The following is a 24,132-nucleotide window of genomic DNA, read 5'->3' as shown; positions in this document are numbered from 1 at the left end:
CATATACAGTGGGTGAGTGCCCCTCATCCCGTTTTTTTCTGAATTATAAGTTCTGAATATTCCTTGACGGGAATGAGCAAATTCCCTCCCACGAAAATATGATGGGAACATTAAGCTTATACACCAAAAAAAATATCATTCACAAAAAAAGTTAGTCGCCTATTCTTGATCGAAGGCAAACTGATTAAAATCAGTTGTGGTGAATACGGCTCGGTTTTTTCTTTCATTCGTTTATTGTCGTTTGTTTTCGATGTTGTTGTTCCGGGAGTGATCGCCGCCTTCAAGTTCCGCGATCATTCCCGGAACAACATCGAAAAAAAAACGACAATAAACAATGAAACAGAGGTAAATTAAGAAATCTAGCCGTATTTCACTCCATCAGATTTTTAAATGATCAGATTTGATCGAAGGTCTATTCATTCGTTTATTCGTATCATCTTCCGTGGCTCAGATAGATCAGAAATACGAAGTTTAGTCTTTCCAAACCTAACTTTGTTGTAACCAGTGACGTCAGGGGTGAGAAGTTAGTGAGGTCAAAGGTTACAAACCAGGAACTGAATGTGTTTACAGTGAACTGTGTCTTGTATCCGTGAAGTTTGAAAGCGGTCATAACAATCCATAAACCTCACAGAAAGTTGTCACAGAAGAGATGACAACGTTGAGCTTAATTTTCTGTTGTTTGACTCTGGCATGTCTAGCCGAGGGAGACCCACAATCTTGGCCGTTCGAAAACCCCAACAAGTTTGGTGTTGCAGACGATGAGTTTCTCGAACCAAAATGGCTGTATGATACACCGAATGGTCGACGTGTAGCTGTCTTTGAAAACGCCGTTCCCTACAAAACAGTGTTCGCTCTGACCATATATCAGTACCTTACTAATTATTGGAGGTAAGCTAATGTATCAGTTATTTGAGATGTTTTGTGCGGGCTTGTGATAATTATCCACTTGAGCATTTCCAGTACAGTGATGCCAATCCAAGGCCTCGGATACGCCACAACATAGTGACAAAAAAGGGTTTCGTCGCCAATGCATAAATGTTGGTGCTTACGTTTTGAAGAATGACACACTGTTTTGAAAGCTATACTTCATCGTAATTAACGTGGCCATAAAAATTAATATTAATTAATATTGTTTAGTCTTTTGCGATTAATTATGGATTAAAATGTATTTATCTGAATTTTTAATTGATAAAACAACTCAACGTCAACGTCAAGGAACATATGCGGTATCAAGTCCTTGTTTGTAACTCAATAAATTGCAAAACATTGAAACACTGCAAGCTTTTTGTTATTGTATGTACAATAACAAACTTTTTAGACATTTTTTTTTACTTTTTTGCAATTTATTGAGTTACAAACCTGGAGTTTATGTATGTTCTTTTGCATTGTATTTCGAGATTAAAAAATATAGTTTTTAAAAATGTTTTATAGATTAAAAATCCAAAATAAAAAACCAATTTGTCAACCATATGGCCACTTTAAAAGTAAAATATTTTATATTGTTGTAAGTTTTGTTGTTTCTGTTATATTATATAATAAAATGACGAAAGATGAATCAGGTGGTTTAAAGGGTACAAGCTGAGGGTCGGCAGTGAAAAGCTAGGTGGGGTCAGGTAACCAGAACCAAACTATTATTTTGGGGCTAAAAAGGGATGACAAATGCAGTTTGCAGGTTCGAGTCCTGCTACTGCCATTTGTTTCTGAATGACTAAAGTCCTGAGACAAGATTTGAACCACAATTATGCCCCAGTCAACCCAGCTGTGTAATTGGGACCTGGTAGGATAGAGGTTGCAAACATAATGTGTTCAATGCTTTAATCCTATGCAGGTATATTAAAACATCTGGTCTTTTGTGTGAAATTTTGAATAAAATTAATGTTTTCTAATGTTAAATTTTTTTAGTGAACATTTAGTTTAAATTTCAGGAGATGAATCATCAACCATACTGTATTTTTTTGTTCCTTTCTATTAAATTCTATAGTTGTAAATTATTCTAAATTATTGTAATTTTTCCGTAGATATGGTTCAACAAATGACCCATACAGTGAAAACGATGCCACCAATTCAAATAATGTGCCGTGGAAATCGCATCAAGATGTGCAGAAATTTAGTAATAGTGCTACAGGAAAAACAATTCAAAAACTTGTCATGCAGATGAGTGGTGGTGAAAAGGAGTATCAGACATTTGCTGTCACAGACAATGTTGTGAGGAGGTAGGTCTTCATGATCTTACACCACACACACACACACACACACACACACACACACACACACACACACACACACACACACACACACACACACACACACACACACCCACCCATAAGTTTACTTTACACAAACAATTGCAAACTAAGAAAAACACATGATGTATACTCTTACACAATTCCATTTGCACACATTCCACATTCACATGTACACAACTACAAAACATATACATTATACATATACATATATATATATATATATATATATATATATATATATATATATATATATATATATATATATATATATATATATATATATATATATATATATATATATATATGTATATATATATATATATATATATATATATATACTGTAAACCTGGAAATGTTCGCGTAAGATTTATTTTCGCTAATTTCGCTACAAAACAAAAACGCGAAAATAAGTAGTAGCGAAAATATATATTTCTGCATAATGCAATGTACCAGAAAAAACAAACACGGAAACTTGTCATGACTACTTTATAGATAAATACAGAAATAATGAATTATATTTGAAAATCTTAATTAGCTCATAAATTTTAAATCAATATTAAATTCTTGACTTCTTATAAACACACAGCTGCACTGAAAATTAATGACATCCTTCTCAATAAATTAAAGGGACATACTTCAATCCCAGGTCATCACATTAGTGTTATCTTAATTATTATTTATTACATGGGATTATATTTTTAATCCTAATCTGAAGTGGGCCTATAGATGTATAAGGCCAAAACAAAAAAAGGATTGTTTCTGGTCAGGACAGAGTTGGTTTGACGCAATTTCTTTTTTTAATTCTCAATAAACATGTCTCTCAATCTACTATTTATGGCAGTTACTGTTCTTTTTATTTAGTACTTTAGAGCAAGTGTGTATGTGGGGTAGATATCATTTGCTTGTTCATGATTGGCTCTACAGTTATCTTCACTGAAGTAGGGAGGGTTATTTTTGTGTCTCCCCACGAATTTGCAGACTGCATGGGCTGGAAAAACACACACAAAAACCTGTTGTGGAGTATGTAAGTGATGTGTGCACTGACCAGAAACAATTTTTTTTTGGCGTAACGGTGAATTAACTTTAATTATGAAGTGTCATAAAATTGGTTCACCTGCAGAGAATCTAATGAAAATTTCACAAGTTGCCTAACGTATCGTGTTTTATTGTTGATATAAATTATGATATATTTTTAGATTCCTTTAATACGTAAATTGTGTACACTTTTAAAGTCCTACTAACCAAATGCTTATTGAGATGAATAGAGATGCAGATATGAATACATAAAAACTGTCTTGACATGCACAATCAACACATGACACAATCATGCCTGGACATGCTAATTTGTTGCTCGTTCTTTAAACTGATGTCACTTTCCGCATTCGCTATTTCCGGCGAGACCTCACAATTTGTGCAATTTCATTATTTTTTTTCTCAAATACATACCAAAAAGATTAGAGTAGTAGTGAAAAACTAGGTGGGGTCGGGTAACTGGAACCAAACAATTTTTTTTTGCCTTATCATGATTGTCTTGCCTTATCGTGATTAGTTCTTGGTTGAGTGTGGCTCTTATGACAAGTTTCATCATTGAAACTGAACAGTGATAATTTGCAGAGTAATTTTAAAGACATTTTTAAAGTATTAATTCACTTTCTTATCTACTTGTTTCAGGGGTGACTTAGTTAGTTTATATCATGACTCTAGTAAAGAAGATGATGAATTCTCTGCTGTCATTTATTTAAATGAGATTTGGAAGAAAAATTACTACGGAGAAACTATGTTTTATGATGAAGATGAAGAGATTATGGCTGTGGTTAAACCAAAATTTGGACGTATTGTAGTTTGGGATAGCTCCATCGGTAAGAAATTAACGTCATTCAACTAATATTTTCATAGACTATTTTTCAAAATTTGTTTTTACAGAATACATTGTCAGATTACTTTTCAGATGTATTTTCAACAACGTTGTAAACCAAAGGCCACTTTACAGCATCAGCCAAAATGTATCTGGTTTCATTACCCTCACATGAAGATCTTGTACATCTTGAATTTGTTTTGAAACCTTTTACCATAATTTTGATGGGGAACCTAATGGATATGCCTTGAGAAATCGAAGAGATTTTGTCAACCTTAGCACAAAGTAGCAGTCATACACATGAGATAATCAGTATGCTAGCGAACAATTCATGTTATGCACTGTTATTCCGGGTTTGGCGGGGCCACAACTTTCATCTACTACTAGAGGGTATAGAAACTATACTCCTGGGCTCATTTTCTATGATCTCTCTCTCCATGTATAGTCAAATGGACAAATTGTACCAAATATCTAACTACATCTCCTGCTGGGGAAAGGGTACATGACCAGTGTATGTCAGTAGTAATCCACCTCACAATGACAGCATGGACAGGCAGTTGTACTAGGCGAGGGTACTTCGTTCAGTTTACTACAAGCTCAGCCTCCAGTTTGAAAATAAATCATGAGAACACAATAATATCAGCATGTTCATATCAATGCTTCAATAGCATTAAATTATTGTTGTCAGTGGTAAGAATGGAATATCATGCTAGAGAAATCTATTTGACTATATGGTGGAGAGAGAGAGAGAGATCTTAAAAAAACGAGCCCACATGCACTGTTTCTAGACTACGTGATTAAGTATGGGGTACAACGCTCATTTAGGTCAGTTAATACCTATCAAGTATTACCATCTTTATATGTAAATGAACATGTTTTGTATACCATGAATGTGTATGTTACATCATAAACGGTGGAGGGTCTATGGTTACATATCACATTATCAGGCACTCCACTGACCACAATAGACTGGGTTGTTGTGAGTGTGATTTGTGATTGTTTCATGGTTCCTTTGTCTATATGCAGCCAAAATGACTTGACTGTCTAACTAAATGCATGAATAAGCTAGGCATATATATACGCAGGGTTTGCAGGCCAAGTTCAAAACATCTACCCAATGTATAATCCAAAAACAGACCCATAGTTAAGAATTTTTTAGAATGTTTTTGTATTATATTCAGAAGGCGTACGTTCATTGTAATCTGACATGAATGAAGTTTTTGTTTGTGTTTGTGTTTGTGTTTGTGTTTGTGGAAATGAGTTTGGTTTCCTAGGCAAGCCTGAAGAACTGAATGTTAACAATGAGACGACTGGTAATTGTTAGATTATAGGTAAATGGAAATGTTGTAAGCAAATGAAGGAGAGGTCTGTAACAAAAGGGTCATGATTGTTACAACACAGGGACCTGTAGTGTCTCCAGCTCATTTGTTATTTGTAACGCAGGATTTATTGGAGCACTGGGACCAGTAATAAAATTATTCCCTAGTGTCTTAGTCTTTCTAAGTTCATTCAGCTGAGGAAAATAGCGAGTGACTTAAGGGGGACTTATCATTACGAGTCACTACACTCAGTCATAGTGACAAACCCTTAAGTCACAAATATTTTTCAGCAGAATCATGGATGTATAATACATCCATAGCTGAATGAAGACAAATATTGGGGAATAAATTACACATAATTATACCTCCTCAAGCATATTTCAGGAAAAATCAGGAAAAATAATCCATGGCAATTTGATATTTCAATATTTCAAGCACGGCAAAACCAGTGACATAGGCACGGGTTGTTGTGATGTAGAATGACCAGGGATATATTTCATATTTTTTGTTCAAAGACAATAACTTGACTTGAGTATGATATAGTGGACGTTGTATGCAAAATGAGGTCTGTAACATGTCAATAGACCTTTCCAAAAGCTGTCATGGTGCTCTACTTCCTGTCTGTATGTACCTTGGGGGTATACATGGTATAGGTTTGTTAGTTAATCATAGAGCACTGCTGCTTTCTTTGATGTCTGAACAATACAAAAACATCCCTGATTTACACTTCTACAGAATACCAAGGGACAAAGTAAAGCTCTAAAGAAACAATACTATGAGGTGATGATACCCCCAATTTTAGTGAGGGCGCTATATTCTCAAATTCCTGTTTGCAGTCTGGAATGGCCTATAGGGTCTGGTCTAAAATGGGGTACTGATTTTGGGTTTAAAATGGGGTCTGGGGTTGGCAGTACTGGCTGCAAACCTTTACCCAAGCTGGCCACTGGTACCACACCTGAGCATAAACGATAATCAGAAATTGAAATATATATACCTTACTCCAAGATAAAAACTTACATACTTTTTCCCCCCTATTCTCTTTGTGAATGACCAGATTACTTGTTCAGACCACCTAGTATAAGTTATTCTCAAGGTCAAAGATTCCTACACATACGTTACACCACCAATAGTACAAAAGTTAAAGACAGTATGGCTAGGAGGATAGAAATGGACAAAGAAATAGAAGATACAACAAAGAAAATATTTGATCACAGAGACAAACCTATTGAACATAAAGTCGATGTCAAGAAACACTTGATCAAAGTAAGTAGATATTGACATTCTTACTTCATTTGATATGTAATTATTACAATTTTTATTTTTTTTTAATTTCCCTATTGCCCCCCCCCCCACCTTCATTATAGTCATGAATATACATTGTTCATCTCATGCATATTCATGTCTGCTAGGACCAATGATGCTACACAGTACCGGTGATAATTTTAATCCCCTTGTAAATCACCATACATCAAAATTACTGTCAAGTTTAAGGTAGAACCTGCCTCTGGGACCTATTTCCGAATGAAAATGAAAGTTCTTCATATTTCTCAAGACTCTACTATATGAAAAGTTATTCCTGATGCTTTTGAAATAATAAGAGAAATTTTGGGGTTCACAGTGTTGTTCTTTATTTTCCCAAACAGTTAATTAATGCAGTTACTGTAATTGGCAGCCATACTGGATTCTAAAATGGCTTAAAGTGGACTGCCCACTCCAGGAAATCAAGATATTTCCAGAACCTAAAGCTAATGGAAATACCCTTATTTCATGTATTTCCTTGAGTGGCGTTCCATTCTAAGTGTTTTTCATCTGATTTTTTTTTTTCAGGAATACAAGTCATTAGAAGGGAAAAGAATAGTTGTTCTTGATAACTTATTCAATAAAAATGACTTGGATGAACTGAGAAAGTATACAATGAAATACGGTAAGTTTATTGATTTTAATTTATACTTCTTAAAGCCATTCACTTTGTTTTAGCATAGACAGTAGAGGGGGTACAAGATTTTGAGCTAATTTACATAGTACCGATTACTCGAAGGTATTAAACACGAGATTATGCGTTACCAACAGCTGGACGGGAAGTTTAAGATATCGAAGTTAATCTTTTTTTCTGCAATTGGATTAAAATGTGATAATGTATTCCAGCTAACTTGGCTTCAAAGGAAACAGCCGACTTGCCAGTCCTTCTCCCCCTCTACTGTCTAGACTATGGTTTTAGCCCAGTCTGATGTTACAATCTCAAGAAGCTCTCTACCTAGAGACTTGTCTTTGGTGTTACTATCTCAAGAAGCTCTCTATCTTAGAGACTTGCATGTCTTTGGTGTTACTATCTCAAGAAGCTCGTCTTTGGTGTTACTATCTCAAGAAGCTCTCTATCCTAGAGACTTGTCTTGGGTGTTACTATCCTGTCAACCTCCTTTTCGAAAATGTATATAATTTGTTCTTTGTCTCATGAAGCTCTCTAACCCAAATAATTGTCTTGGTGTTACTATCAATCTCTCTACAAAAAGCCAAAACTTAACCTTATACCCTTAGAAGCATAGAAATCTGTTTTGAATTTCAACAGCTTGCTAAATTTTCAGTAGATCTTATTGACTTAGACACTTGTTGCTATTTTACTGTTAGATCCAAAGAATTAGGCCCTGCCTTGAATGTACGATTAAATGTTCAAATAGAGATCATTAATTAAAATAAAACAGAGAATAGTTTCTGCTTCTGATTATGAGAAGGACTATTGTTATGGTGATACTTGTCAATTGTTTGCACTTAATAAAATATCAGACTTTGGCCTGGAAAGTTATATGTACTATAGATGTGCCACTGGTTAGTTTCATAAATTAGCATTGAAAAGCTGACTTCATGTTATTTTGACCCCTTTTATGGCATAACGATATTTGATTGGCTGCAACCAAATCTGGTTGCACTGTGCAGGATACTAGGCAGTTTAGTACAGTCGTGGTTTAGAAGCCTGATAGGAGTCTGAATAGCACGACATATCTCACAGTCTAAGTAAAGCCACTAAAGCTTTGATTCCATTGGAGCTTTCTTAAAAGTAATATAGTGAAAGAGATTAAGCTTAGTAAAGCCAGGAAGTTTCTTGAACATGTGAAATACAGCCTTGTTATCATCACCAGTGTGAATATACACCTTGTTGTAGCCATACTCATAGAGACGAGACATCACCATATTCAACGTTGTCTGTCCAAAGTTTTGATTCCGATACTCCGGTTTGGTATAGCCAGACCCAGGAGTGCCATTCTCACGTAACATTGTCCATGACACTGGCTCATCTTGGTTGGGTGGGTATATAGCAAAGGATGGAAATTCTTGGATCAGTTTCCGGATGAGTGGAAAAGCAACTGGTGAATACTGGTAGTTGCTGTTAGATGCAACAAGCTCTGCATGCTCAGGTTTAAGTGGTGCAACTGTAAATCCCTTCGGAAGTGCCAGTGCTTGTTGCTTAGTACTTGATATTATGTCTTCATCCAAAGTTCTCATAAATCGCCTTTGGGTAAATTCGTTGTGTATCTGAAATCTGTGTTTGGTCATGTACTCGGTGATAGTTTTTACAACCTTTTCATCCACACCCGAGAAGATTACAGTACTTGGAGGATAGAAACCATCCAGGTGACGCTCAATAAGTCTGATATTGTCTAACATCGATACCAGTTTGTTCTCATCATCACTGTACAGCTGCCAAGCCCCGATGTTACTATCGTCAGATAACACATGAGGACCATAGCAAAGTACAGTTGTACAGTCCTTTGCACTGAAATCAGCGAATACTTGCATTTTGCCCCACTTCTTGTCTCTGGCATGTCTCACAAGATGGTATACTGGTATGGACTCTAACTGTCTTTCTTTAAGATGAAGCAATAATCTTTCCAAGGCGTTGGGATCACTAGAAATATCCATAGTTGATAACAATTGTTTGCACTTAATAAAAAACTTTGGCCTGGAAAGTTATGTTTACTATAGATGTAACATTAAGTGGTTATAGTTTCATAAATTAGCATTGAAAAGCTGTCTTCATGTTATTTTGACCCCTTTTATGGCATAACGATATTTGATTGGCTGCAACCAAATCTGGTTGCACTGTGCAGGATACTAGGCAGTTTAGTACAGTCGTGGTTTAGAAGCCTGATAGGAGTCTGAATAGCACGACATAACTCACAGTCTAAGTAAAGCCACTAAAGCTTTGATTCCATTGGAGCTTTCTTAAAAGTAAGAAAATGAAAGAGATTATTAAGCTTAGTAAAGCCAGGAACTTTCTTTAACATGTGAAATACAGCCTTGTTATCATCACCAGTGTGAATATACACCTTGTTGTAGCCATACTCATAGAGACGAGACATCACCATATTCAACGTTATCTGTGCAAAGTGTTGATTCCGATACTCTGGTTTGGTATAGGCAAACCCAGCTGTGCCATTCTCACGTACCATTGTCCATGACACTGGCTCATCTTGGTTGGGTGGGTATATAGCAAAGGATGGAAATTCTTGTATCAGTTTCCGCATGAGTGGAAAAGCAACTGGTGAATACTGGTATTTGCCGTTAGATGCAACAAGCTCTGCATGCTCAGGTTTAAGTGGTGCAATTGTAAATCCCTTCGGTAGTGCCAGTGCTTGTTGCTTCGCACTTGATATGATGTCTTCATCCAAAGTTTTCAGAAATTGCCTTCGGGTAAATTCGTTGTGTATCTGGAATCTGTGTTTGGTCATGTACTCAGTGATGGTTTTTACGACCTTTTCATCCACACCCGAGAAGATTACAGTACTTGGAGGATAGAAACCATCCAGGCGACGCTCAATAAGTCTGATATTGTCTAACATTGATACCAGTTTGTTCTCATCATCACTGTACAGCTGCCAAACGCCGAAGTTACTATCATGAGATAACACATCAGGACCATAGCAAAGTACAGTTGTACAGTCCTTTGCACTGAGATCAGCAAATACTTGCATTTTGTCCAACTTCTTGTCTCTGGCATGTCTCACAAGATTGTATACTGGTATAGACTCTAACTGTCTTTCTTTAAGATGAAGTAACAATCTTTCTAAGGCGTTGGGATCACTAGAAATATCCATAGTTGATAACAAAATTTTGCTGAGTCAAAAAACACAACAATGTCTGGCAAAGATAGCCTTAAGTACATAGACTTTTGGACTCTGAACTCAGAAAGGTCTGACTTATGACCTGACTGTTTGGTATACATACAATTAGTTTGAGTTATCAGAAAAAGAAAAGATTTTAAAGTTTGGCCACTAGGAGTGCTATTCATAAAACTCCCATTTCACCAGAACTGATGGCCAGAGTAAAAGGAGTTCCCAATTGGCACAGCCCAGACCAAACATAGTTCTTCTTCTTTCTGTGGTCATTATGTAGATTAAAATCAAACAGGCAGAATAGTTTTACTTCTGGTAAAGAAGGACGGTTGTTATGGTGATACTTTTCAATTCTTTGTACTTGATAAAATACCAGACTTTGGCCAGAAACTTATGTTTACTATTAACGTAGTAACATTAGGTGGTTGGTCTCATAAATCAGCCTTGATAGACTGACATCATGGTCATTTGGACACAGGTTAGTTTTTTTTACAGAATAATGATATTTGATTGGCTGCAACCAAACCTGGTTGCACTGTGCAGGATACTAGGCACTTTAGTACAGTCATGGTTTAGAAGCCTGTGATAGGGCTGAACAAGACAAGATATCTTAGAGTGGTTTAGAAGTCTGATAGGGCTGAACAATACAACATATCTTACAGTGGTTTACAAGCCTGATAGGACTGAACAATACAACATATCTTACAGTAGTTTAGAAGTCTGATAGGGCTGAACAACACAACATATCTTACAGTAGTTTAGAAGCCTGATAGGACTGAACAATACAACATATCTTAAGAGTGGTTTACAAGTCTGATAGGGCTGAACAATACAACATATCTTACTTTACAGTAGTTTAGAAGCCTGATAGGGCTGAACAACACAACATATCTTACAGTAGTTTAGAAGCCTGATAGGGCTGAACAACACAACATATCTTACAGTAGTTTAGAAGCCTGATAGGGCTGAACAACACAACATATCTTACAGTGGTTTTGAAGTCTGATAGGGCTGAACAACACAACATATCTTACAGTAGTTTAGAAGTCTGATAGGGCTGAACAACACAACATATCTTACAGTGGTTTTGAAGTCTGATAGGGTTGAACAACACAACATATCTTACAGTAGTTTAGAAGTCTGATAGGACTGAACAACACAACATATCTTACAGTGGTTTTGAAGTCTGATAGGGCTGAGCAACACAACATATCTTACAGTGGTTTAGAAGTCTGATAGGGCTGAACAACACAACATATCTTACAGTGGTTTAGAAGTCTGATAGGGCTGAACAATACAACATATCTTACAGTGGTTTAGAAGTCTGATAGGGCTGAACAACACAACGTATCTTTCAGTGGTTTTGAAGTCTGATAGGGCTGAACAACACAACGTATCTTACAGTGGTTGAGAAGTCTGATAGGGCTGAACAACACAACGTATCTTACAGTGGTTTTGAAGTCTGATAGGGCTGAACAACACAACGTATCTTACAGTGGTTTAGAAGTCTGATAGGGCTGAACAACACAACGTATCTTACAGTGGTTTAGAAGTCTGATAGGACTGAACAACACAACATATCTTACAGTGGTTTAGAAGTCTGATAGGGCTGAACAACATAACATATCTTACAGTGGTTTAGAAGTCTGATAGGGCTGAACAACACAACATATCTTACAGTGGTTTTGAAGTCTGATAGGGTTGAACAACACAACATATCTGACAGTGGTTTAGAAGTCTGATAGGACTGAACAACACAACATATCTTACAATGGTTTAGAAGTCTGATAGGGCTGAACAATACAACATATCTTACAATGGTTTACAAGTCTGATAGGGCTGAACAATACAACATATCTGACAGTGGTTTAGAAGTCTGATAGGACTGAACAACACAACATATCTTACAATGGTTTAGAAGTCTGATAGGGCTGAACAACACAGTGTATCTTACAATGGTTTACAAGTCTGATAGGGCTGAACAATACAACATATCTTACAGTAGTTTAGAAGTCTGATAGGACTGAACAACACAACATATCTTACAGTGGTTTAGAAGTCTGATAGGGCTGAACAACACAACGTATCTTACAGTGGTTTAGAAGTCTGATAGGACTGAACAACACAACATATCTTACAGTGGTTTAGAAGTCTGATAGGGCTGAACAACACAACGTATCTTACAGTGGTTTAGAAGTCTGATAGGACTGAACAACACAACATATCTTACAGTGGTTTAGAAGTCTTATAGGGCTGAACAACACGACATATCTTACAGTGGTTTAGAAGTCTGATAGGGCTGAACAACACAACATATCTTACAGTAGTTTAGAAGCCTGATAGGGCTGTACAACACAACATATCTTACAGTGGTTTACAAGTCTGATAGGGATGAACAACATGACATATCTTACAGTGGTTTAGAAGTCTGATAGGACTGAACAACACAACATATTTTACAGTGGTTTAGAAGTCTGATAGGACTGAACAACACAACACAACATATCCTACAGTCTAAGTAAACCCTTTAAAACTTTGATTCCACTGACAAACAGTGACATATTTGGAGCTTTCTTATAAGTAATATAATGAGATAGGTTGAGCTTAGTAAAGCCAGGAAGTTTCTTGAACATGTGAAACACAGCCTTGTTATCATCATCAGTTTGAAAAAACATCTTGTTGTAGCCATACTCATAGAGACGAGACATCACCATATTCAACGTTGTCTGTCCAAAGGTTTGATTCCGATACTTGGGTTGTGTATAGCCAAATCCCGGAATGCCATTATTGTGTACCAATGCCCATGACACTGGCTCATCTTGGTTGGGTGGGTATATAGCAAAGGATGGAAATTCTTTGATCAGTTTCTGGATGAGTGGAACAGCAGCAGGTGGACAATAGGTAGTCTTAGAGCCAACAAGCTCTGCATGCTCAGGTTTAAGTGGTGCAACTGTAAATCCCTTCGGAAGTGCCAGTGCTTGTTGCTTAGAAAGTGATATTATGTCTTCATCCAAAGTTCTCATAAATCGCCTTTGGGTAATTTTGTCGTGTATCTGAAATCTGTGTTTGGTCATGTACTCAGTGATGGTTTTTACAACTTTTTCATCCACATCCAAGAAGATTACAGTACTTGGAGGATAGAAACCATCCAGGTGACGCTCAGTAAGTCTGATATTGTCTAACATCGATACCAGTTTGTTCTCATCATCACTGTACAGCTGCCAAGCGCCAATGTTACTATCGTCAGATAACACATCAGGACCATAGCAAAGTACAGTTGTACAGTCCTTTGCACTGAGATCAGCAAATACTTGCATTTTGTCCAACTTCTTGTCTCTGACATGTCTCACAAGATGGTATACTGGTATGGACTCTAACTGTCTTTCTTTAAGATGAAGTAACAATCTTTCTAAGGCGTTGGGATCACTAGAAATATCCATAGTTGATGACAAATATATGTTGAGTCAAAAAACACAGCAATGTCTGGCAAAGATAGCCTTTACACCCATAAACATCTGGACTCTGAACTTACGTATGTAAAAGGTCAGATGACCTTATGACCTGACTTCCTGGTATACATATAATAACATATCAGAAAAACAAAAGATTGTAAAGTTTGGCCACTTGGAGTGCTATTTAGAAACTCCTATTTCACCAGATTTGATGACCAAAGTAAGGAGTCCCCAGTGGGCAGAACCGGAGCTAAAATATGTCTTTTTCTTTGTAATAGTAATACTGTAAGTATATTTTGGAACAAAGCGAGGGAGAAACATGTAGGAATGACCCATATGAGTAATTCAACTGTTTCTTATGTCACAGACGTGTATTCTTACTATTACGGTATGATAATTTTAATTTGGACTTTTGGAACACATGTAAGGTTTGCGTTAGTGCATTATTCCACGTCCGGGACGCAATACATTTAATGTGACTCACTTCAATTTTCATCTGTGAGTTCCTTTGACCCGCTACATCTATTTGCGAGTTTGTTATTAAGGTATATTTATGGACTTTTTGTATGATGTGCAGCAAGTAATAATAAGCAACAATAAAATGGAACCCCTTATTTTTTTTGAGGGACCCCATATTTCGAGCACGGATGAGTCCCTGGTACTCACTGGTTTCAAAGTCTAGTGCAACCCCTGACACATATCACATTCTTTTAAAAATATAAGTAAATTGTTTTCAAAATATTACGGTTAACAATGTATGTTGTCCTGACAATATTATACATTATATTGACTTTTCCAACTGTGTTGTGTAGTCTGTAAGGTATGCCATGATGGGGTGCCCTCACAGTTCAGAGATGGAAATGGAGCGATATAATCGAACTGTTATATGGCTCTTTAAAGTGGCCGTACAATAACAAATATTTTTTGCAATGTAATGAGTTACAAACACAGACTTGGTCAATGTTGTGTCACATTGATTTTTCAAATAGGAAGCCGTGATAAAATTGTTTTATAAATTAAAAAATCTAAAGTAAATACCAAATCCTCATTCATGTGGCCACTTTAAATGCATTGTGAAAGTACACTTTAATGAACTGTTTGTTTTTTCACAGGTCAGTATTTTTATGATGACAGCCTTGACTTGGATTCTGATAACGTACAGTGGATTGCTGGCTATGAAGTGGATAACTATGTACAAAGTAGATTTTGGAATATCACTAAGCAAGTCATGGTATATGTCACAGGTGAGTTAAACTTTTACCGTGTGTGTACCGTGTGATTACTTGCAAAGGTTTGTGTTATTCGCACTGCAAACATCACTGTTTGTAACAGTTTACCAGGCATTGTATTAACTTTAGTGTGTTGTAGCCTAAACAGTGTCAGAAACTCAAGCTGGTTGCATAGGTGTCAGTGCACTGAGGTACTACAGCTGCAATGTTCTTGCACACAACAAAATGAAATAAGCACAGTTTGGGTCATTTTCTGTTTCTGTTGATTTTCTAGATCTTTGCTAATTCTCCATAAATTGCTGATTAAATCATGCTTTCTATAGTTTTTGTAGTCTTGCTTCTCGACCCCTCAGGCTATTCTGTTTACTGTGAAGGTGACCAAAGGTGGCTAATGAGGGCTATATCCCAAATTCACCTTCAATTGCAGACGAAAGCCCAAGGTTGAGCAGATAGACTATATTTTTGGTTGATTTTCCATATTCCATCTAATCATAATATGTATGTTGTGACGAATGGTTTCCATATGATGTGTCATGTAACTTAGTACATAACGCTGAAAACATTAGGATACATAAATGTGCTAATATCCATATTCCATCTAATCATAATGTGTAGGTAGTGACGGATGGTTCCCATACGATGTATCATGTAACTTTATACGTAATGCTGACCACACCAAGATACACCATGACTGTGAACGACATGAAGATGAATGGACATTCTTGGTTTACCTCAATCCTAATTGGACAGAAAACTATTACGGGGAAACAGCATATTTTGAAAAAAATGACGATGACACAGAGTATATTGCAGGCAAGTGAAGTGAATCACCTAGCTTCAATGGCATTAACTTTTAGTTAAAGTCACACAATCTCAGTTTATAAACCTTTTACTCAAGTGAAAATACATAGAACCTTGATGGGTAAACATATTTGTGTTACATACAGTATGGTGCAATATAGCCAATCAAATTTATTTTTAGGTCCGCACCCAAAAATCAGCGCCACATTGAATCTTGATTTCAACTTATTACTACACTACTTACAGATAAAATAGACCTCTAATTGACGTACAATATCTAATTATTGGTATTTTAACGATTTTTAGTGAATATATTGTTGGTTGTCCCAGTTACAGCTAGTTAATTGCCGTACTAGTGCAGCATTATTTTTCATAAGGATAGTTGTCAATAACTATCTATTGGTACAATTTGTCTGTAGAGGTTTTACCACAGTATGGTAGAGCTGTTATCCATGAAGGAATTATTCCACATTCAGCAAGACCCCCAAGTTCACTATATCCTGGAGCTAGGTATGTATTTAGGGATATTCCGCAATATTTTTCTGCCTGCCTAAATTTAAGGAGCTAATGTCTTAGAATGCAAATCAGAGAGAATTGAGGGTAGTTCTGCTTACCTGCATCCCTACAACTCACAAAAAAATACTGATATGTTTGGTTGCTTGTGGTAAGTAGGAATGAGACAAGTTCCATGCAAAGACATAGAATGTAATTAGGCCAAAAAAGAGAAAAGAATTGTTTCTGGTTAGGACATTTTGTATAAAGTGGTGTGATGACGTGAATTTCTTTTTATTCTCAACAACCTGTCACTTGATCTACTATTTATGACAGTTACTGTTCTTTTTATCGAGTAGTTTAGAGCAAGTGTGTGTGTGAGGTAGATGTCATTTGCTTGACAGTGTTCATGATTGGCTCTGTAGTTGTCTTCACTGAAGTAGGGAGGGTTATGTTTGTGTTTCTCCCTCGCATCTGTAAACTGCATGGGCTGGACAAACATGAAAAAAAAGACCATTGCGAGGGTATTAAGTGATGCACACACTGACCAGAAACAATTCTTTTTTTTGTTTGGCCGTAGTGTTGGTAACTTATTAAAAATACACCACAGGATCCCCAGATCCCATAACTTTGTTTACCGATAGAAGACTACATATTATTAAGATCAAGTCTGACTATTACTGTTACATTATAACTTCCACAAATATAAACAAATTGATAAAAGCATTGCCTGAACCTACATCACATCAGAGACACTTGCTGTTATTTTTGTATCAATTGTGTTGTTGTTTTTACCTAATTTTGTCTTTGCGTTAAATCTTTCCATTTTTCCCTTCATTCAAGGAAACACCTTGGGTTTTTTTTTCACAGATTACCCACATGTCACAGAAAGCTACGTAAATAATCTTTTGAATATTGCATTCAATTTCAGGTTAACCTTTGCTGTCAAAATGTCCATCACAGAACAAATTGCTAGAAACAAAATAATTCTTGAGAAACAACGTCATGAAGAAAGTATCTTTGGAACCACACCAATATTAAAACACTTCAATGTAAGTATTATGATATTATTTATGAATAAATTATTACAATCATGTAAGGAATATATTAGGACATTGTCAGAACTCACAGCTACGGTAGTTTTATTGAAATCAAGGGTGACCCTTTTTAGTTTAAAGGCAAAGTTCAGTCAGACTTATTTCTGTCTTTAGTACACTTGTAATGATTACTGCTATCAACTTAAAGGAAAAATCCATTCAGACTTATTTCTGCCTTTAGTACACTTGTATTGATTACTGCTATCAACTTAAAGGAAAAGTCCAGTCAGACTTATTTCTACCTTTAGTACACTTGTATTGATTACTGCTACCAACTTAAAGGAAAAGTCCAGTCAGACTTATTTCTACCTTTAGTACACTTGTATTGACTACTGCTATCAACTTAAAGGAAAAGTCCAGTCAGACTTATTTCTGCCTTTAGTACACTTGTATTGATTACTGCTATCAACTTAAAGGAAAAGTCCAGTCAGACTTATTTCTGCCTTTAGTACACTTGTATTGATTACTTCTTTAGTGATCTACCAAATGCTATGAAATAACAGACTGGGTGCTTTCAGTTTGTGTTTTCTGATAGCATGCTTTCCATAGTAGTAAGTTGTACCTGTAAACTAGTTATCTTAGTTTTCTGATAGCATGCTTTCCGTAGTTGTAAGTTGTACCTGTAAACTGTTTCAGGATGATGACTTTGAAGAAAACTTGATAGCAAGAGTGGTGGACGCTTTAAAGGCAGACACAAGGGAAAGACAAAAACTGCATCAAAACTTTGAAGAGGGGCATGGGGAGGAGGAGGAGGAGGGTGACGATGAGGAGGATGAGGAAGGAGATGACAACGATCATGGAAGACAAGATGAGCCGTTTGATGATGAAGAAGAATTTGACTTTTATGCAGAGGGTGAGTAGTTTTGAAATTTATGTTTTGAAAATTATTTTTGTCAAGAAAGCCAAAGAACTGAAGAACTGTTTTATCACTAACTTAAAGGGTCCTCTTCAGATTAGGGTTAAAATTTGAATGAGATAAACAGTTGTCTGGTAGAGCTATATAAAAAGTGGGTCCTGATCAAAAGAATATTGGTCCTATGTCACATTGCTCAATAGGCCATTCCAGACTGCAAACAGGAAATCAAGAATACAGCGCCCTCGCTCAAATTGGGGGTATCATCACCTCATAGCACTGTTTCTTAATGGCTTTGTTCCTTAGTGTTCTGTAGGAAGCGTAAATCAGGGATGTTTTTTGTAATTGTTCAGACATCGAGGAATACGGCAGTGCTCTATGATTAACTGAGTAACCTATACCATATACCCCCAAGCTACACACAAACAGGAAGTAGAGCGCCACCATGGCAAATTTTGGAAAGGCCAATTCAAATACAAAAAAAAGTATGCTTCCAATAACCTGACTGATCCTAGTTTAAACCCACGAACCTAATGCAAAAAGGTAAAATGGTAACAATTTACTTCTATTTCTGTGTATACCTTGCCTTTGCCTCATCGGTGGTCACTTTTCATAAAAATCATATTCCCGAGAGAAACCAGGTCTTTTCAGACTATAACAGTACAGTCTGCATAAAGTCTTGTAATTGTCTTCATTTAGCTCTTTTACACCTCATCAAACTCTCTCGGCAGTATTCTAACCGACGAGTATCTTATCTTTGGGTTGAAGTTATTTTTAAAGTAAAATGAAATAAAATTCCAACCTACCTACCTACCCTTTGAAATTAGAACCCTTGATCATGATACAAGAACTAATAGGCCATTGCAGACTGCAAACAGGAAATTGAGGATACAGTGCCCTCGCTCAAATTGGGGGTATCATCACCCCATAGTATTGTTTAGCTCTGTTCCTTGGCATTTTGTAGTAGTGTAAATGTAAATCAATCTCCATGATTACCAAGTAACCTATACCATGTATACCCCCAAGGTACACATAGACAAGAAGTAGAGTGCCACCATGGCAAATTTTGAAAGGCCTATTATTACAAGTTCAAGTATCCTTTTATGTAGCAAATCCCCTCCACCCCCACCCCCACCCCACATAATGTTTGACTCATTACTATCTCTTACTGTTCCACCATCCTAATTGCAGTATTGATCTTCAAGTTTCCTGTGTTTGTTACTCTCAACAGAAATAGAAGAGGTCGAGGAAAGAATAAACTACCTTGAGCTGATGAAAAGCAAGTATGCTACAGACATGACAAAATTAAAAGATTTGACTCATGAAGTTGAACAATTTGGAGAAGACTTGAGAAAAGACTTTGCAAAAAAATTTGAAAGTCTCTTCTAAAAAAGTAGTCGGTAATGGATGCTGTGATGGGGCGCCCTCACACATCTGTCAGGAGAGAGGAGGCTGGAGCGGTATGACATATCTTAGTCTAGTACTAAAACAGTAATGAAAAATTTCTAGTGAAAGGATTCCTTGTGAATTCACTGTATATAAACTTGGATGTTAAAATGAGATCAAATGCACTGGTTCATTCACTTCTACTTGTCGAAATAACGACAATTTGAATATTTCAATTTTACATTATTTCAAACACTGTACAACCAGTCTCACAAAACCACACAACCAATAACATAAAGGTACACATTCATGATGTAGAATGAACAGCACATAAATTATATGTTTTCTGTTTGAACACATACGTTTTCATGTGCTGTTTTTATAATGTATGAATTGAATACTTGAAATACCACATCCATATATGGTATCATAGCACATTGTTTTTATACAGCCTTCAGTGACTAGCTTAGATTGTATCAAGGCGGAGCACCAAATGTGATGACCTGGTATTCAAACATGGCCCTTTAATAAATTCATATTAGATACGATCATCCACGAGCCGAGGACACTTAAACAAAAGTGTTTGGAAATTTGTATTTTGTAGTTAGAATGCTTTGAACAACACATCTTTCACCCTATGCTGCCTAAATTAATAAGACAGGTGAGGCTCACTTTGACCCTGCCGAACAATGCACATTTTCTTTTTGTTACTATAGTACTTCTGGATACAATCGACCTCTAATTAACATTTATAATGTCTAATTATCGGTATTTAAACAATTTTCAGTGACTATGCTGTTTGTAATTTGATAAAAAATAATAAGTCAGTTACAGCTAGGGTAGCTTTAATACTTCTCTCTACATAACTCTATCAATAAACACATTGCCCTCCACTTCGACATACAAATATTTTGTTGTCATTTGTTAATTACGAGTAACTTAAGTGGTTTGAACAGACTTTTAAGTGTATGTAAATAAGTTTTCAAAGTTTCCCGTTTTTTGCTTACAAATGACATAGTTTGTATAGGTGATTAAAAATCTGTAAGGCATTTTTTTTCAAAAATGCGATATTATTTAAAAGTTTCCCCAGTAAGTATTTTCATCAATTTGATACAACTCTAAATAATATCTATTTACATCTAGTGTAACCAATTCTATGCCAGGTCCTTGTCTTTTATAGGTAGCTAACGAAAATAAAAAAAACATTTAACTTTAAAGTTTGAGTCTGAATTATTTGTTGGTTACTCCAAACTTACTACACACAAACAATGAAAATCTAGACAACACGTAATTATATTTTATGTTATTTTTATTTCAATTTCAAGAAAAAAAAATCCCTGGTGAACAACTTTTGCTAATGAAAGTAGTAAAAGTTTGTTCTTTAGATTTCAAATCTGATATTACATTATTTACCAGTGATTGTTTGCATCAGCATGTGTACATATTAATGTAACACTGAAAAAAATTATTGCATACCTGTATGCAAATGAGGTGAAAACATCATTGCATACCTGTATGCAAAAGAATTGAAAACATTATATTGCATACTTCTATGCTAATGAGGTGAAAACATTATTGCATACCTGTATGCAAATGAGGTGAAAACATAATACATACTTCTGTGCATGCAAAGGAGGTGAAAACATCATTGCATACCTGTATGCAAAAGAATTGAAAACATTATTGCATACTTCTATGCTAATGAGGTGAAAACATTATTGAATACTTGTATGCAAATGAGGTAAAAACATTGTACAGCAGTATGCAAATGAGGTGGAAAAAAATAATACATACTTCTGTGCATGCAAAGGAGGTGAAATTATTATTACATACCTGTATGCAAATGAGGTGAGAACATTATTGCATACATGTAATGTATTCAAATGAATGTTCTATGTACACAAAATTATGAGTACAAAGTTAAATTTAATGATGAAATTTGTTGTAGTAGTCTGGAGACTATCCATAGCTTTGAATTCTTTTCCATGTCTAGAGGAATGAGAAGCTGAGATGAAATTTCAAATTCAAACAAAGCCACCCACACAACAATTAATATCATGCTTGTGTTAATCAATCACAGAATTCTGCCAAATTATAAGTTAGCGTTTATTGTAGAGGCAGTTCTATAACGTCCAAATATGGTATACTTGTCGTACAATGTATTAGGACGCTACTTCCTGGTAATGCAGTGTGTACCAACTTTTGATGTATTCTCATTCCTCTAGATGTGGAGAAGGATTTGAAGTCATGGCTAGCCTCTAGACTACTGTTTTCGATAAACATACATAACAATTACAGAACAAATAACATATGAGTACACAAATGTTTGTGATTTTTTCAGCTGCTCTTTCAAAGTACGACTACAGATAATGTTACAATCTATCACACAAATACCCTGAGTACGTGACATTGGTACTCACATAAATTGGAGTCCGGTCATAATATTCTACTGAAGCAATACTAAAGAATTGATATTTGCATACCAATAACTGTTCTTGTTTTGTTAAATAAATACATTGTACATTATGTATATGAGAAGTAGCTACCCCACAAAACATTTACTAAAAAAAGCTTACTGCATTGGATAACCAACAGATGAATTTTCATTGGAAAATTAAAAAAGTGGATTACGTATAAATTCATTCAGATTCATTAATCTACTTTATGAGACATTAATGAAATATATCAATATGTCTCGCTTATATTACATTTTAAAAATTTATATTTATATCTCGTATAAAAATGTACAATTTTTTCAACATTCAGAAATTTAATCAGTTCATTGATAATAATAATATTGTTCTTTATCTTATTAACTCATTTGATTGTTATTTGATTGTATATTACATTTAAACTAGGAATATAGTACACCTGAAGTTATAAATTAACAAAATTGTGAGACTTCATAAGTTTCTTGTAAGTATTTCTTGAGATAAATTTAGATTGACAATGGTGTCTAATTTTAGTCGAAGCCCAATCTGATTAAAATCTGATGTAGGAAACTTGGTGCGTTTTCTTTATTTACCTCCTACTTTTATTGTCATTTGTTATTTTTTTTTTAATTCTGTGAGCACCTGATACCTACAGCGGGACAAATATTATAGTTCTCATACCTAATCTTGTACTTACGAGTAGCTAACCAGAATCTATCTTGTAATATAACTCTTGACGTTCAAAATTGAAACATAGAGAACCGCCAAACAATAACGATAACATTGTTGTCTGTACTCTGTGGTAGAGCTATTTTCAAACAGAGCTTTCTGAAGTACCCCTATGTTTCAGTACATTATGCATTCTCATTCGTTGAGTAAATTCCCTCAGCGCTTTTGTTTGGCTCGAGAACACCTATGGTATTGTGTCAGATGTAGGTATCAGGCACTCACAGAACCAAAAAAAAGAACAAATGACAATAAAAGTAGGAAGCAAATAAAAAAAACGTGTCTTAGTTTACTACATCAGATTTTAATTAGATTGGCTCAAGCCCCTTTTATGTACATTTGGAAATTTAACATTATTTTCATGTTTTGATTACATTCTACCTTATGTCCCTAACTACCACAAGCATTGAAATTAATTTACAAGTTTTCATCCCCATATGTTGTATATTTCTTAGATGGAAACGCCACTCTAGGAAATACAGGTATTTTAACAAACTTTGGGTTCTCGAATAATTTCACAATTTCACATCACATCAATTTCACTAGATTGCCAAGAAACACCAAATTGAAAGTTTTTCACAGCTATTGTTCTATGTGCATTTTACCTTCAGATATATAGTCATAAATATGCATTGTTCATCTAATACATATTCATATCTACTAAAGCCCATGTAGCAACAGTGTACTTCTACTAGATCAACAGGCACGAAAAAGTTTCAATTTGGCATTTCTTGGCAATCAAACAAAACTTTAATATGTGATGTGAAATCATGAAATGACTCTACAACTGAAAGTTCATGAAAATAACTTCATTTCCTGGAGTGGCTTTCCTCCTTAAAAAAGGAGTGTGGAGTCTGGCAAATTTTTTACACACAAAATAATATATACAGGTAAGACAGAAAACATTAAATCACAGGTATTATTTTGAGTTCTAAATAGATTAGTTTCTCCTTTGCCAATTTCAATCCAGTTCCTATTATGGGTTATAATAACGCCATCACAGCATAGCAATGATATTATTCATGCCCGGCAGCTAGGGTCCAATGATGCCATCTGTACCAAGGTCTTAGTTATTCAATACCATCATCTCTACCCCAGAGTTACAGTCCAATGACATCATCTCTAACCCCAGAGTT

General features: G+C 35.6%; 1 protein-coding gene across 1 annotated transcript; it reads left to right on the top strand.

The window, feature by feature from the left end:
* The first annotated feature begins 554 nt into the window (after positions 1–554).
* LOC144451427 (uncharacterized) lies at positions 555–19,935 on the top strand. Its single transcript, XM_078142263.1, has 11 exons — positions 555–888; positions 2,019–2,213; positions 3,918–4,105; positions 6,475–6,683; positions 7,248–7,344; positions 15,093–15,224; positions 15,825–16,022; positions 16,430–16,520; positions 17,434–17,554; positions 18,236–18,452; positions 19,684–19,935. Exons 1-11 carry the CDS (start codon positions 650–652, stop codon positions 19,839–19,841), a joined length of 1,845 nt encoding a protein of 614 aa, XP_077998389.1. The 5' UTR covers positions 555–649; the 3' UTR covers positions 19,842–19,935.
* Positions 19,936–24,132: the final 4,197 nt, after the last annotated feature.

This window comes from Glandiceps talaboti, chromosome 21, assembly GCF_964340395.1.
Source record: "Glandiceps talaboti chromosome 21, keGlaTala1.1, whole genome shotgun sequence".
In the NCBI taxonomy this organism is placed as follows: domain Eukaryota; kingdom Metazoa; phylum Hemichordata; class Enteropneusta; family Spengelidae; genus Glandiceps; species Glandiceps talaboti.
The sequence above is the reverse complement of the archived record's forward strand: the minus strand, read 5'-3'. Positions and strand labels throughout refer to the sequence as shown.